This window comes from Microcebus murinus, chromosome 5 (genome assembly GCF_040939455.1).
Source record: "Microcebus murinus isolate Inina chromosome 5, M.murinus_Inina_mat1.0, whole genome shotgun sequence".
NCBI lineage: Eukaryota > Metazoa > Chordata > Mammalia > Primates > Cheirogaleidae > Microcebus > Microcebus murinus.
The window spans coordinates 52,633,480-52,648,823 of NC_134108.1; the positions used below are offsets into that span (position 1 = coordinate 52,633,480).

Below are 15,344 nucleotides of genomic sequence, written 5' to 3' on the forward strand. Positions count from 1 at the left end.
GGTGGGTAGGGAGCTCACAGTCTGAGTGCCCTTCAGTCCGCTGCAGGGCCCCAATAGGAAAGGTCCAGTTCCCTATAGATGCCTCCAAGTGGTGGCTAAATTGTCTCTCTTGGCAGCTGCAGGTAGTACAGGGGAAGGGGAGAATGAAGCTGTATGGCACCTGCCAATGGGCTCAGGTCTGTGGGGCGGAAGGTGCCCCAAGGGAGCTGGGAGCCTGGTGCCCTGTCCGCAAGAGGCTCACTGCTCCCTGGCGGTGGCCATCTCTGAGCTGATGTTGGCAGATTTCTCCGGCAGCTCAGGAGTCCACTGGCTGTCTGAGAAGCAAGGGAGGGGAAATTTAACCGTTCCACCTGCCATTGTCGCTGGTCTCCAAGCCTCTCAGGGTTTAGACCTTTCTCTTTCCAGTTCTGCTCTGCAACTTCTTCCCATGATGTCTCCTGTAGTTTCAGGCACCTTTCCTTCCAACAGTCATCCAATCTATGTCTGCCTGTTTGTTTTTTTCACTTTCATCTAAAAATCTGTCTCTTACAAAGAGACTCTGGCTGGTGGTTTTTCTCATCCACCATCTTGCCTCCCTCCCCTGCAATGTGTGTTAGCAGTTTTCCAGAGTACAATTAACTGTAGTCACCATGTTTGTTCAATAGATCTCTTGAACTTATTCTTCCTAACTGAAATTTTATGTCCTTTGACCACTATTTCTCCAATCCTCTGGTAACCATTATACTTTTTGTTTCTGTGAGTTCAACTCTTTTAGATAACACATATCAGTGAGATCACAAGATAGTTGCCTCTCTGTGTCTGGCTTATTTTGTAGGACTTGAGAATTTTGTATATTAAAATACAGTACATGTGAGGACAATTTGAAAAAAATTCTTTCTGAAGACAGTAGGCTTCCAAAATGAGCTACCGTTTGCCAGGTAGCTTTACTTTTTTTATAGTATTGTTAAATTTAGGCACAATGTTGTAAAGCAGATCTCTAGAACTTAATGATCTTGCATAACTGAAACCTTGCTTTGCTTTTAAGCTTTCTAATAGTCAGGGCAAATGAGATATGGGTAGGGATTTCTTAGTTTTAAGCAGCTAGTCTTTTCTGGGAAAATGTGTTTAGATTCATCAGTAGGTATAAAATCTAAACTGTTGATCCTCTTTAGAGGCTCAGCTGTACGTATCATTAATGGGCTTTCATGTTTCAGTTATTTTAATAAGTCCTGGGGTGTGACTGTGGATGCTCAAACTCCTGGAGGAGCAAAGATTTTGTATTCCCCTCGCTCTGCTAATTTATCATTTTGTAATTCTTCCATCTTTTTTTCTTCATCCATACTTTTTTCTCTCTCTACCCCAAATTTTTTCACCAAGAAACCAGAACTTTAAATACATAAATGACCAAAAAGGTATTTTCTTGGTTAAAATATCAAATGTTATTGGCATTTCTACCACCCTCATGAAAAGGATTTGCCCAAGTTATGAAGATGTGTTATAAAAGAACTTAAAACTTTTAGAAATTTAGACATTGTTTGGTTTTGCATCTAGATATTTGACTTGGATGAGCACAGTCCTTAAATATTGTTCTATTTAAAGTAATTGGCTCACATCTGTGACTTGGAGGTGACAGACAAAATTGGATACACTAACCTGAGAATTATTTGATGGTATTATTATGGCTGGCATAAAATTTTTCATCTGCATTAGAGTGAGGTGAATTCTGTTGTAGTGGTTGTGATTCTACCATGAGGCATGTAAAATAAGCAAAGCAAAATAGAGAAACAGTTAGAAAATACAGTTCTTCCTTTTTAAGGAAAATTAACTGAGCAATCTATTGAGCAACTCATAACCCTTGGACGTACCATGGACCTAAGTGCAGCCTAACCCCAAAATAAATAAGAAAGATTAGGGAAGTGAGGTCTTCAGAGTGCCTTTCTCAGAAGATCCCCCAGTGGAAGGGCAGGGGCCAGCCAAGACCCTCAGCCTGCTGGGGTGTCCTGTAAGGAGCCCTACTTAGGATTCTGACTACTTAAGTTAGAATGTTCTGGCGGGGCCCTTCCTGGAAAACAGCCATCAAAACTGCAAACTAATGTGCACTGTGCCCCTTTCTCTGTCTCCACTACCATTACAGTGGTTATTGCTACCCCTTTTAGTGACAGTGACCAGCCATTCCTCCTGCCCTTGCTTCTCCCCCGGGCCACTGCCGCAGCCTCCTGACTGGCCTTGCAGTCTCCACTTTTCCTCCCCTAGAGTCTATTCACCTAAAGCAGAGTAGTCTTTGTAAAGGATAAACCAGGTTAGCGAACTGTCTCCTTACCCAATCATGGTTTGTTTACACTTTGATCAAGACTGAAAGGTCCTATGTGCCCAGCAGGTGTCACATGCTCACCTCCTTACTCTTCTTCATGCCTGCCAAACGCCTTCCCCTGCCAGGGCCCTGCACCTGCTGCGTCCTCTGCCTGGAACCTTCTGTCCCCCTCTCACAAGGCTGCTCCCTCTCAGACCTCAGTTCGAGACCTCCTTAGAAGGGTTTTCCTGACCACTCTGCTTAAGTGCCCTCTTTCCCAGTGTTTTCCAAGCTCTGTGGTCAGTGACTGATTTGTTATTTTCCAAACCTTTGTAGATTGAGGTGTTTGTAAGATATAGCAAAGATGCCGCAGCAGTGTCAAATTGCCGTCAAGGTTTTCAGCGCTCACTCTTGGTTTGTGTACTTACCTCGTCATGGGCTGGGAGCAAATGGTGCAGGAACCAGCACCGATCCGTGGATGATACTTTGGGTAGCAGCACCACTCCACTAATTACCCCGTGTGTATCCTTAGAACCAACCACTCTGCCACCCTCTGGCTTGTTTTTTTGTGTTCCCAGCAGAATATGAGCTCCCTGGTGATGGGGATTTTATCTTGGTCTAATCACCCATCCATCCACAACTCCAGGATCGGTGCTAACACACACTAGTTCTTGTTAAATCCATGTGGATGCCCCAGCTCCCTGAAGTGCCTGCCCGGCCCAGATTGTACCTCCCTCTTCTCCCAGGTGGATCTGCTTCATCTCCACATCCAGCATCAGTCCCTAAGTGATAATGTGAACTCATCGCATGACCCTGCCCTGGCAGCTTTCATGCCAGGTGCCCTGTTTCCTTATCTGTAAAGCAGGCAAGGTGCTTCCTCCCACCATAAAAAGAGGTCATGCTCTTGGACACCCTGAGTGGCTTCTCAGATAATGCATCAATTTTATAATTAAAATACAAAAGCCAGTTTCCTCGTTGACACTCCTTAATGAGTGGGGTCAGCAAACGTTTCTGTAAGTGTTAATATTTTAGACATCGTAAGCCACATAGGTCTCTGTTGGTACCCCCATCCCCCGCCCCGGCCACCAACTCTTTAAAAATATAAAAACTATTCTTAGCTCAAGGGCTTTGGGAAAGCAGGCCAGGGCAAAGTTTGCCAATCCCTAGTGATGGTTGGAATTGTATTTCTGTGGGACTCAGTAAATTTTATTTTCTGTTTGAATGAGGTAAGAAATGCGACCCATAACAGTTTTATTTTTCTTGAATTGGTTCTCTTGTAAAAATGTTAATTACTATATTCATACCTGACACCCTTTTTCTCCTGCTTTCAAGCCCCTCATAAACATCAATGAGTTTTGAAGCAGCTTCTCTCAGCACAAAATGATGGTTCTCCAGAGCAGGCTTGGTGGTTTGTGTAGGGGAGCTTAAAGCATATTTGCCCATTTAACCCTTTGCACTCGGATGTCGAGTGTGACTCGACATGGTTAGCAAAAATTATAGAGATTAAAATTAGTGTTTGAATGTATCAATAATTTGAAATATAAAAAAATTCAAACAAATACGTTTGTATGAAAAGAAACTCCAGTTTTTTATTCTACTGCCGTGCTTTGTAAAATCTGGGGTATTTAAAAAATGAAATCCCAAGTAGAATAAAGGAATCAAGAAAAAAGCAAGCGAGTGCAAAGGGTTTTAAAGACCTTTTTGAGGATAGAAATAGACACTGATAATCATGCATTTTTGTCTGCCATTCAAAATATATTATGTTCTTAATGTCCTAAAGTTTTCCCCTAATGATTCACCTACGTATAGACATCTGATAAAACCTTGTATTGAATTTAAAACTGATATAATTATTCTTGTTTCACTTCTTAGTAATAGCCAGATATGAATTGTTGAGGCCAAGCTTCTATAGTATTGTAAACTTTCTAACTGCGTAGTTATAAATGAAGTGTGCTTTGGTACAGCTGATGTTTTGTAAAAACAGTCCTTTTCCCTGCCTTTGCAGCCAGCATCTCTTGCCCTTCTTATAATAAAACCAGTGTTATTGATGTTCTTATTCAATGCTACTCATTTCAAATTTTTTTTTTAATGTTCTTTGGTTTCAAATTTTAGCAAAGCTCTCTGATTGAAAGGTCTTAGTAAGTCAAAACCAGACTTGATCAAAACTGATAAAGTAGCACCGGGGTATCTCTAACTTTATCTCTTGAACTCTGACATCTCTTGGGATCGCCAGCTCCCAACTAAGAAGCTTGGATCCTTGGCACCGTGTCAGTGTAGGTTACGGGCAGTGCGTGATCTGAGCTGCAGTAGGGTGTGTTCAAGAGCACAGCTCTGCCACTTGCTCTATGATATTGGGCAGCTTCTTAACCACTCTGAGCCTCAGTTTCCCCATTTGGAAAGTTGGCCTACTAAAAGAACCTTTTCCGTAGGATTATTGTGAGTTAATACTTGCCCTGTAAGCATTAGTTATTATTTATTGCTAATTAATAAATCAGCCACTCTGCAGGAGCTCCGCAGAGAGGAAGAAGAGTAAGAAGGTAAGTGAAGCTGGGAGTGAGAGAGAGAGATGAGGCACCAGCTGAGAGGAAAATGTGCTTTTGCTGTTCCATATTAGTGGATAACATTCCACAGGGAAAATTTTACATTGAAGTTGCTTTGTCCATTTTAATTTCTCCACAGGCTTTCGTGGAGGCCCAGAACAAAATTACTGTGCCATTTCTTGAGCAGTGTCCTATCAGAGGTTTATACAAAGAGAGAATGACTGAACTGTATGACTATCCCAAGTATAGTTGCCACTTCAAGAAAGGAAAACGGTATGTGATGTTGCTCTTGTTGAATTTTCTTTTTACTTTCAAGTGACTACTTACTGAAATTATAGAATACAAATTCTAACTAACTTATCAGTTTATAAAATTAATTCATTTTAAAAAGGAATTAATCTGTGTGCTTGAATAAGAGAATAATATTTTTTGGTCTATTAGGTATTGTCCAGATTCTTGAAATAATGGTTAAGAAATTTAGTAGAGATATTTTATATGAAGAAATCTATCTAGATTATGGGAAATTATTATTGTCTTATGGCTGGTAATTGGTGAGATAGGATGATTCATAAACAGCAATGGAGGTTTCTTTGCCTCTAGAATTAATATCTTTGATGTCTACTACTTGAAAGCATTTCATTGTATGTATCTCTTCCATCCAGGAATGGTGAAATGGGCAGGAGGTGGCATCTGTGAATTCATCTCTCTTGTTTTACTCCCCTTAACATCTCCTAAACATACTCTCTCATTCTTTTTTTAAATCTCTTTGGAGCCACCATCACAAATTTACTTTAGAATTTCTTTGGCCCTTCTCTACCCTTACACAGAGATCAGCAAAGTAGAGTCTGAATGCCAAAGCCTGCCTGCCACCTGTTCTTATAAGTAAAATTTCATTGGAGCACAGCTGTGCCCATTTGCTTTTGTGCTGCAGCTACACAGTCAAGCAGTATAGCAACAGACTGTATGGCCCACAAAGCCTGAAATGTTTGCTGTCTTGCTCTTTACAGAAAAAGTGTGCCGACTTTCCACCCTAGCAGCCTTGCTAGGGAAGAGAACGAGAATTTTATTTTAGAAAATCTGTTTTCATCTTCATTTGAAAGAAAAAGTGACTGCTTTCTTTGAATATCAGTTTTAATTTTAACAAATAAAATAGTCTTCGTCTCTCCTTAGCTAATGTGCAGCATTACAATCAATTACTTGAATACAGAAAGCAATTCGGGTAACAAGCTTGTAGAAGCAGGAAGATGGTGGGACCTTTCACCCTAGTCCCTACGTCGCCATTATGGCCTGATTACAGTTGTACCTTTGTATGTTTTTGATTTTGTTTTCGTTTTTGTTTATATGCGTTTGGTTTTACTCCACAAATAGAAAACTCCACAGCTAAATCAAGACCACCTCTGTCCCCCAGGTATTTTTATTTTTACAATACGGGTTTGCAGAACCAACGAGTATTATATGTACAGGATTCCTTAGAGGGCGAAGCCAGAGTGTTCCTGGACCCCAACATACTCTCCGATGATGGCACGGTGGCACTCCGAGGTGAGTGCTATGCAGCCAGGCCTGTGAGAGTCCCAAGGCCCTCACTTGCAACTCTGAAGTTAGTGCAGTTGCCCCACCTCTGAAATACCAGGCAGGGTATGGACCATATTGTAGAACAGATTGCACATGCAATATCAGCAAAGCTAATTTTTGCACACATGTAAATTTAGAACACATGAATAGTCACGTTCTTCTTTTCCTCTCTGATGGCATGAAACAGAACTAGAGAATAGTTCACACTGGACCCAAATTAGCTTCTAGGCCTTCTGGGATCTTGAAGTGTCATCATCATTTCCTGTAACATCCCTAAGACCTATCTGCAATTGGAAAAAAAATAAATTCTCTACTATGAGAAATTTAAGCTGTACAAAGAATGTTCCAACTATAAACATTAAACAGGCAAGAATATTTGTTAGACCTATTTCCCTCTTGTAGGAGGAAGTGGTCAGAGTTTTAAAATCTGGTTAATTGGGCCGGGCACAGTGGCTCATGCTTATAATCCTAGCCCTCTGGGAGGCCGAGGCAGGAGGATTACGTGAGGCCAGGAGTTCGAGACTATCCTGAGCAACAACGAAACCCATCTCTACAAAAAATAGAAAAATTAGTAGAGCTGGTGGCACATGCCTGTAGTCCCAGCTACTAGGGGGGCTGAGGCTAAAGAACCACTTGAGCCCAGGAGTTTGAGGTTGCAGTCAGCTGTGATGATGCCACTGTACTCCAGCTGGGGTGACAGAATGAGAGATTGTCTCAGAAAAAGAAAAAAAAAACTAGTTAATTGTCAATATGCTAACATTAAAAGTAAAACAAATAATCTTGTAGAAATTGGACAACTTGGTACCTGTCCCCTGAAGATGAATAAGGAATACGTTTTGCCTGCAGTTGCTGCAAACCTGCTACATAACTCTGCTCCCCAAAATAACCTCCTCCAAGGGCCATAAAGAAGATTGCCCCAGCTTTGTGCCATAAGCAGAGTTCTAGTAAGGAAGTAGGTTATTCTCTACTTCTATGGTTTAATAATTGTACACTCTGAAATTATCTCTTGATGGCATCCTAAATGAAGTCGGCTTGGCATTCCCTGTGGTATCATCTACTTTGTAGAGCAAGCACAGGAGGAGTAGATTTGGCCCTCTAGAGTTGAGAAATTGGAACACTGAATTCCTTTGTAATCGATAAGATGGAATTTATAGAGCCCTGTTCCATCAAATCTGTGCAAAGATGCTTTTATTACAAGCATTTCTAACCATGATTCTGTCATTCAGTGGTCCACCTTCCCCTCTCTCCAGATAGGCTGTGTATATAAATGATGACCTTTTATCAAATCTGTATCAAATGTATTAAAGTATTGATGCCAGCCAGCTTAATAAGAGTGTTCTTCCATGAATCTGAGCCTATAGTTTTAAATGAATTTAATACACTGGTTCTGTTGAAGTAACGTATCCTGCGTAGGAATTTAATTTTCACAAAGATCTATGTTACAACCCATCCAGAAGGATTTCATTATAACAGAGTCTTACTTCTCACCCCAAGGATGCGTTCTTCCAGTAGTGACTTTTTTATGGAATGTTTGCCATGTACAAGGCCCTGATGGATGAGCAAGTGAATTAGGCATGAGAGCTGTCTCAGTCATTGAGTTGTTTGAGAAGAGTATTATAGGGAAGTTAGAATATTAACACACATTCAGATTTATTTTGATGGTGTATGATTTTTTTAAGATATATTTCAAGTCAGATGTTTTATTTAAATTTTTCCTGAAATTTTTCTAATTATGTATAAATAATTCCAAAACTACAGTGCTATATAGAATAAAAGGTGACTTTCTTTTTTCTCCCCATCACCTTTTAGACTCCTTTCTGCATTATGTACATAATAGCCTGGATACTTTATAGGTTTTCAAGTGATTAATGAATAGGTTTTGTGAAGTTTTAAACTAATTTCCCATTAATTGAAATTCCATGTAAAATACTAGAAAACCTCTCATAATAGCTGAGCTTCTTACAATTCCCAGCCCCTATTAATGTTTAAGAGGAACTCTCTGGTGTCAGAGTCTTTGATAGGAGGTGTGGTATTGAAGCTCGAATGCTATACATACTTCATAATTGTAAAAGCAAATATAAAACATATAAGTGTTTGTCAAGAAATATTCCAAGTGGTAAGAACATTCTGTCAGGGCTCTAAGTAATTGGACATGGCATAACAGTCTGTAGGCAGCGTTGCTTTTCTTTTTTATGATTGCTTTTGGAATGTGCATGCTGTGAGCCTTCATTGCAAACCCTCAGGCTTTATTTACCTAGGCCTGTGATGGTGAAATGTGTGGACTTCAATCCTTGAGTGCCAGTAGTGCTCTGAAGATGAGGTTACAAAGAGGAATTTCAGATAGTTTGGAATCCATCCCAAAAATTACCTAATGGCTACAATTGAGTTCTGTTATATGGTATGTGTCATAATTCAGTCATTACTCTAAAAGCAGTTTCTTTTTTCCTCTTATTCCCTTTAGAGTATAAATAAAATATGCTGAAAGTCCCAGATGAGCTCTGCTTTCAACTGAACTGCCTATTGAATTATAAAAATTTCAAAATGCTAGCACTCTGGGAGGCCAAGGCAGGAGGATCGCTTGAGGTCAGGAGTTCGAGAAGTATGAGACCTCATCTCAACAAAAATAGAAAAATTAGCGAGGCATGGTGGTGTGCACCTGTAGTCCCAACTACTCAGGAGACTGAGGCATGAGGATCACTTGAGCCCAGGAGTTTGAGGTTTCAGTCAGCTATGATGACACCACTGAACTCTAGCCAGGGCCACAGAGCAAGACTCTGTCTTAAAAAGAAAAAAAAAAAAAAAATCAAGATGGAAGCATCTAGCAAGCATATAATACAATATTTCATTTTACAGATGAAGAAACTAAGACCTAGAGAGATTAGGAAGTTTGTCCAAGGTCATAAGGTTAATTCCTGAAAAACGTGGTCTGAGTCCCCAGGATTCCCCACTGCCAGTTTCCTGTTGCTTCTGTTAGCATATTCCACCTACATGCTATGACAGCTTTGTCAGACAGCATAGAGGGCAGTGGGCAAGGCTAGGAGTTGCATTTCGTGTTCATCATTTGACAAGTGCTCCTGTGTCCCATAGGTTATGCATTCAGTGAAGATGGGGAATACTTTGCCTATGGTCTGAGTGCCAGTGGCTCAGACTGGGTGACGATCAAGTTCATGAAAGTCGATGGTGCCAAAGAGCTTCCAGATGTGCTTGAAAGAGTCAAGTTCAGCTGTATGGCCTGGACCCATGATGGGAAGGGAATGTTCTACAACTCATACCCTCAGCAGGATGGAAAAAGTGATGGTAAGTACAGACTTCGCACTTTTTAAACAAAATGAGGTGTGACTTCACATGACTGAAAAGAGAAGCTAAACCCTATATAGAAGATTCTGGTCTAGAACCATGTTTCCTCAAAGAGTGTTGTATTAGCTAGCTTTGCTGTTTGACAGACCACACCAAAATTTAGTGGCTTAGAATAATAACCATTTATGTTTGTGAGTCTGTGGGTTGGCCAGGCAGTTCTTCTGGGCTTAGCTGAGTTTTAACATATATGTGTGGTCAGCTGCAGGTCGATTGGCTGATTTGGGCTTGGCTCTTGTCTAGGACATCAGCTGGGACAATTAGGCTGTCTGAAGTCTGATCCTTGTGGTGGTCTGTCAGCCTCTAGCAGGCTTGCCAGGCTTGTGCGCTTGGCAACTCAGCAGGGTTACAAGAGGGAGAGCTGAAAGACACAGCCTTCTTGCTCCTGGGACATCAACTTTGCTGCATTCTGTTGGCCAAAGCAAGTTTCAAGGCCAGCCCCTTACCAGTGGGGTGGAGGAGGGAGAAATTATGAAAAATTAGGGTCACTATTATAGTCAGTCCCTCATAGATGTGTTATATCTCCCAAGGGGATCATGGAGAAGATAGACTTTTTTTTTTTGTTGTTGTTAACAAATCAACCTATTTGATGATGATGAGTGATTATAAAACTTTCCTACTGCAGTAATTATTATATATGTCTTCCTCTGAAAGAACTCACAGGTCACCAGTTGGTTCCATTCATCTTGACACTTTTCTCCTTGTGACTTCCTGGGCACACCTTTGTTGTTCTCTTCAATTGCACCAAGATCCCATTGTGTTCAAGTGGTGCTGTCTTTCTTATCTTTATTTTCCTCCTTCATTCCTAATCTTCCCAGACAGGAAGGGCCATGTACCTTGGACCTTACTGGTAGAGGGTGTCAACCTCATATTCTTCCTTATGCCGTCCCACATTTCCACATGGTGTGTAATATTTTCTTCTTATCTTGGTTGTTCTTTACAGGTGGGTTTTATGATCCCTGTGTTATCGATTAGTAGCTTGGGTGCCGAGGCTCAGTAACTTGCTGCAGGGATAGGTGCTAGCAAGAAGCACAGCTACTCCCGTGCTTTCTACCGTACTTACTGTCCCCTTTTCATGACTTTCTGTAGCTTTGCCATCTTGAAATATGCTTGATTTCTTCTCTTCCCTCCCCACCCTGGTTGAATTGAGAATAAGGCTATAATACATTTCATCTCTTTTGGCTATATTTAGTTTTGCTGCCTTTTGATTAGCCTACAGCAAGATGTTTCTGTTAATTCACCAGTGAACTACAGGTGGAGGTAAGAGTAGGGTTTTATTCAAGACTGTTTGCTAAAGAAGGACAGCTGTGCCCTGTACACTGAATTCGCTGCCTATGTTAAGAGTGACCCAGAGTTAGAAAATGTTGGTCATTTCTAAGTTCTGGGAGACAAAATAAGTATAACTGACCAGTTTTTGTTTGATAACAGCGTTACTAAGTTAACTTGTAAAAAACAAGAAAGTTATTATTTACCCTTAGCTTTCATTGGCAAAATAATGATTAGTAATTGTGATTGCTTTAAGAAAGCCAGTGTCTTTTCCCAACAGTAATCTTGCTGCCCTCTGGTTGAGAGGATCTCAGTAACCTCTCAGACTGTGATGGGGGCCTTACAAATGAAGCTAAACAGTTCATACCATGTGCTTCTTACCAGTGTAAACTCAGTGAAAATTACTTAAGTACCATAAAGCTTTTTTTTTTTAACACTATGGTATTATCTTCTTTTCTTTCATTGCCATGAAAGCTTGGTACATTGTCATAATGAAAAAAAGAAAAGATCAGTCTCAAAGCAGTCTTCAAGATCAGCAAATATGAATGAATTACTTTCAGGGTAATATCCAACTAATATTTAACTTTTTAAAAATTAATTTTATATTTTAGAGCAGTTTTAAGTTCACAGCAAAATTGAGAGGAAAGTACAGAGCTTTGGTGTATGCCCTCGGCCCCCACACATGCATGGCTCATTATCAACATCCCCCACCAGAGTGGTACATTTAATATAATTGATAAATCTACGTTGACACATCATTATTACCCAAAGTCCGTAGTTTACATTAGGATTTTATCTTGGTGTTGCACATTCTGTGGGTTTGGACAAATGTATGGTGACAAGTATCCATCATTGTAGTGTCAACAGTTTCACTGCCCTAAAAATCCTCTGTGCTCTGCCTGTTCATTCCTTCCAACCCCCGACCCCTGGCAATCAATGATCTTTTTACTGTCTCCATAGTTTTTTGCCTTTTCTAGAATGTCCTCTTGTTGGAATTTACAGTATGTAGCCTTTTCAGATTGGCTTCTTTCACTTAGTAATAATACATTTAAGTTCCTACATGTCCTTTCATGGTTTGATGGTTCATTTCTTTTTAGTGCAGAATATTCCATTATCTGGATGTACCTCAGTTTATGCATTCTCCTACTGAAGGACATCTTGGGTGATTCCAGGTTTTGGCAATTACAAATAAAGTTGCTCTAAAAAAAAAAACCTGTGTGCAGGTTTTTGTGTGGGCATGTTTTCAACTCCTTTGGGTCAATACCAAGGAGCACAATTGCTATATCAGATGTTAAGACTATGTTTAGTTTTGTTAAGAAACCTCCAAAACTGCTTTCTGAAGTGGTTGTACCATCAGTGGCTGTACCATTTTGTGTTTCCAGCAGCAATGAATGAGGGTTCCTGCTGCTCCATATCCTGGCCAGCATCTGGTGCTATCAGTGTTCTAGATTTGGGCTATTTTAATAGGTGTGTAGTGGTATCACATTGTTTTAATGGGCATTTCCTTTATGACGTGTGATGTAGAGCATCTTTTCATATGCTTGTCTACCGAATATCCTCTTTGGTGGGATGTCTATTAAGATCTTTGGTTCAGTTGTTTGTTTTCTTATTGTTAGGTTTTTAAGAGCTCTTTGTGTATTTTTGATAACAGTCCTTTATCAGCTCTGTCTTTTGCAAATGTTTTCTCCCAGTCTGTGGCTTGTCTTTTCATTCTCCTGACTGTGTCTTTTGCCTAGCCAAAGTTTTTAATTTTAATAAAGTTCAGCTTATCAATCATTTCTTTCATGGATTGTGCCTTTTTTGTTGTATTTAAAAAAAAAATCATTGCCAAATCCAAGGTCATCTAGATTTTCTCCTCAGTTATCTTCTAGGAATTTTATAGTTTTATGTTTTACGTGTAGGTCTTTAACCGGTTTTGAGTTAGTTTTTGAGAAGGTCATGACTTTTTGCCCAGATTCATTTTTTTGCCTGTGGATGTCCATTTGTCTTAGCACCATGTGTTGAAAAGACTGTCTTTGCTCTATTGAATTGCCTTTGCTCCTCTGTCAAAGATCAGTTGTGAGTCTATTTCTGGGCTCCCTATTCTGTTCCATTGATTCTTTCACCAATACCACATCGTCCTTATTACCATAGCTATATAGTAAGTCTTAAAGTTGGGTGTGTCAGTCCTCCAACTTTGTTCTTCTCCCATATTGTGTTGCCTACTCTGTGTATTTTGCCTCTCTATATAAACTTTATAATTAGTTTGTCAATATCCACAAAACAAGTTTCTAAGATTTTGATTGGGATTGCATTGAATCTATAGATCAAGGTAGGAAGAACTGATATCTTGACAATATTGAGTCTTCCTATCCATAAGCATGGACTAGCTTCATTTATTTAGTTCTTATTTTATTTGTTTCATCAGAGTTTTGTAGTTTTGCCCATATCTATCTTGTACGTATTTTGTTAGGTTTATATCTAAGTATTTCAGTTAGAAGTGTTAACATATTGTGTTTTTAATTTCAAATTCCACTGTTCATTGCAAGTATATAGGGAAGCAGTTGATGTTTATATATTAACCCTGCATCCTGTAACCAGGTACTTAACTTTTAAATGTTTCTAGCATTATACAATGTAGATGGAATAGATTTTCTTAAAATTGCCAACTGCAATTCAGTCTACATTTTTAACTCCTTCAGGCACAGAAACATCCACCAATCTCCACCAAAAGCTCTGCTACCATGTCCTGGGGACCGATCAGTCAGAAGATATTTTGTGTGCTGAGTTTCCTGATGAACCTAAATGGATGGGCGGAGCTGAGGTATTGTATGGCTGAGAAATTTCACCCTCAAAGACCGTGCCTCATGGATGTGTATATAAATGTTATTACTATGTGATGATCATAATGGACATAGCCCTGTGAGTGAATATTCTTTTGTTAAAAATGCTGGTATTTAAATTGACTCTCAATAATGAAGGTTGTAAACCTTCATTATGACCTTATAATCATAAAAGTACACAGTGAAATAAAAGATGAACATTTCAAAACTCGGAATCCTACTTCTCAGAAGTGAGCAGAGTAGCCTTCCATAAATTTTCTTTTGACACATAAGTGAGAATGTCAGGGGAGAGACTTTGTGTGTGTTTTGCTTCTTTACACAACTGCGCTCTTACTGTGCATAGTGTTCACTTGTGTTTACATTAAAGTAAGTATCTTTTAGACATTTTCTTATACATATTCATATATTCCTTGGGGATTTTGACAGTAAGCAATCACTATTGAAGTAATGTGTTGGCCCAAAGTTGGTTCTTTATTTTGAGAATCAACTGTAAAGAAACTTAGGAGTGTGTGGAGTAAGATCTTGACTTTTGTTAGTTCATTTTTGTGTATTAAGTATTTTTTGTTAAAGAGAAATATGCTAAATGTTTTAATATGGGTGGGCTATTATCCCATTTTTAGTGGGAATGAAGAATCTACAAACTTTTTGGCTGATTGAACCACTTACCTCTTCGCTTGAAAGAACTGGAACTTTGACAGGAAAGGGACATTTAAAATTTTAACTTCTCAGAGGTCTGGTTCATTGACAGACAAAATAAGAATCTATGATATTGTAGTCCATGCACATTGGTATGCTGTAATTCAAATTATCTTTTCATTTATATATTTTGGTTTTCTAGACCAGAGTAAGCAAACTGCTGCCCTAAGGCCAAATCTGGCCTGCTGCATGTTTTTGTAAATAAAGTTTTATTGCAACACAGCCAAACACCGTTACAGCTTGCTTTTAAGCTGTAACAGCAGAGTTGGGTAATTGCCACAGAAATCCAAGTGGCTCACAAAGCTGAAAATATTTATTATCTGGACCTTTGTACAAAAGTTCATCAGATTTTAATGGAATATTTTAAATTTTAGGAATTTATAGGATTTATACTTTATTAACTTAAAATGTGTCCCTTTTTCAGGCTTTTTCTTTCCCACCCTCCCAGCTTTTCTGGTGCAGTTACTATTGTCATTTTTCTCACATATTTATTTTTAATGGCTTCCCTGATGTCTGTTGTAGATTGTTTCTGTCAAGCTTTTGCTTACTGCAGATATGGGTGATTATTTATAACATAATAGCATTTTTACTATCTTCTGAGTGGAACACAATTAAAGAGATAAATATAATACCAAATAATAATATATAATATTAAATAAAAAAGATAAATATAATACCAAATAAATAATACCAAAAAAAATTAGAATGTTAAGCCCTGTGTATTTCTCTTCCCATTTTTGGAAGGGGTGTTGATGGAGAAAACCTAAAATAGCATATTTTAATAATCAAATTTTATTCCCTCTGGAGTCTTCATAAAATGAAAGA

At 39.1% G+C, this 15,344-nt stretch overlaps 1 protein-coding gene across 2 annotated transcripts in view; it reads left to right on the forward strand.

Moving 5' to 3' along the window:
- PREP (prolyl endopeptidase) overlaps nt 1–15,344 on the forward strand; it is a 137,554-nt gene that overhangs the window by 34,371 nt on the left and 87,839 nt on the right. Inside the window, exons 3-6 of one of the 2 annotated variants that reach the window (XM_012753164.3) lie at nt 4,949–5,082; nt 6,218–6,348; nt 9,469–9,678; nt 13,683–13,804. In XM_012753164.3, the coding sequence (XP_012608618.2) occupies nt 4,949–5,082; nt 6,218–6,348; nt 9,469–9,678; nt 13,683–13,804 (597 nt within the window). Of the gene's footprint in view, nt 1–4,948; nt 5,083–6,217; nt 6,351–9,468; nt 9,679–13,682; nt 13,805–15,344 lie in introns of those variants that run through there. The other variant, XM_076003091.1, reaches the window with a different exon arrangement.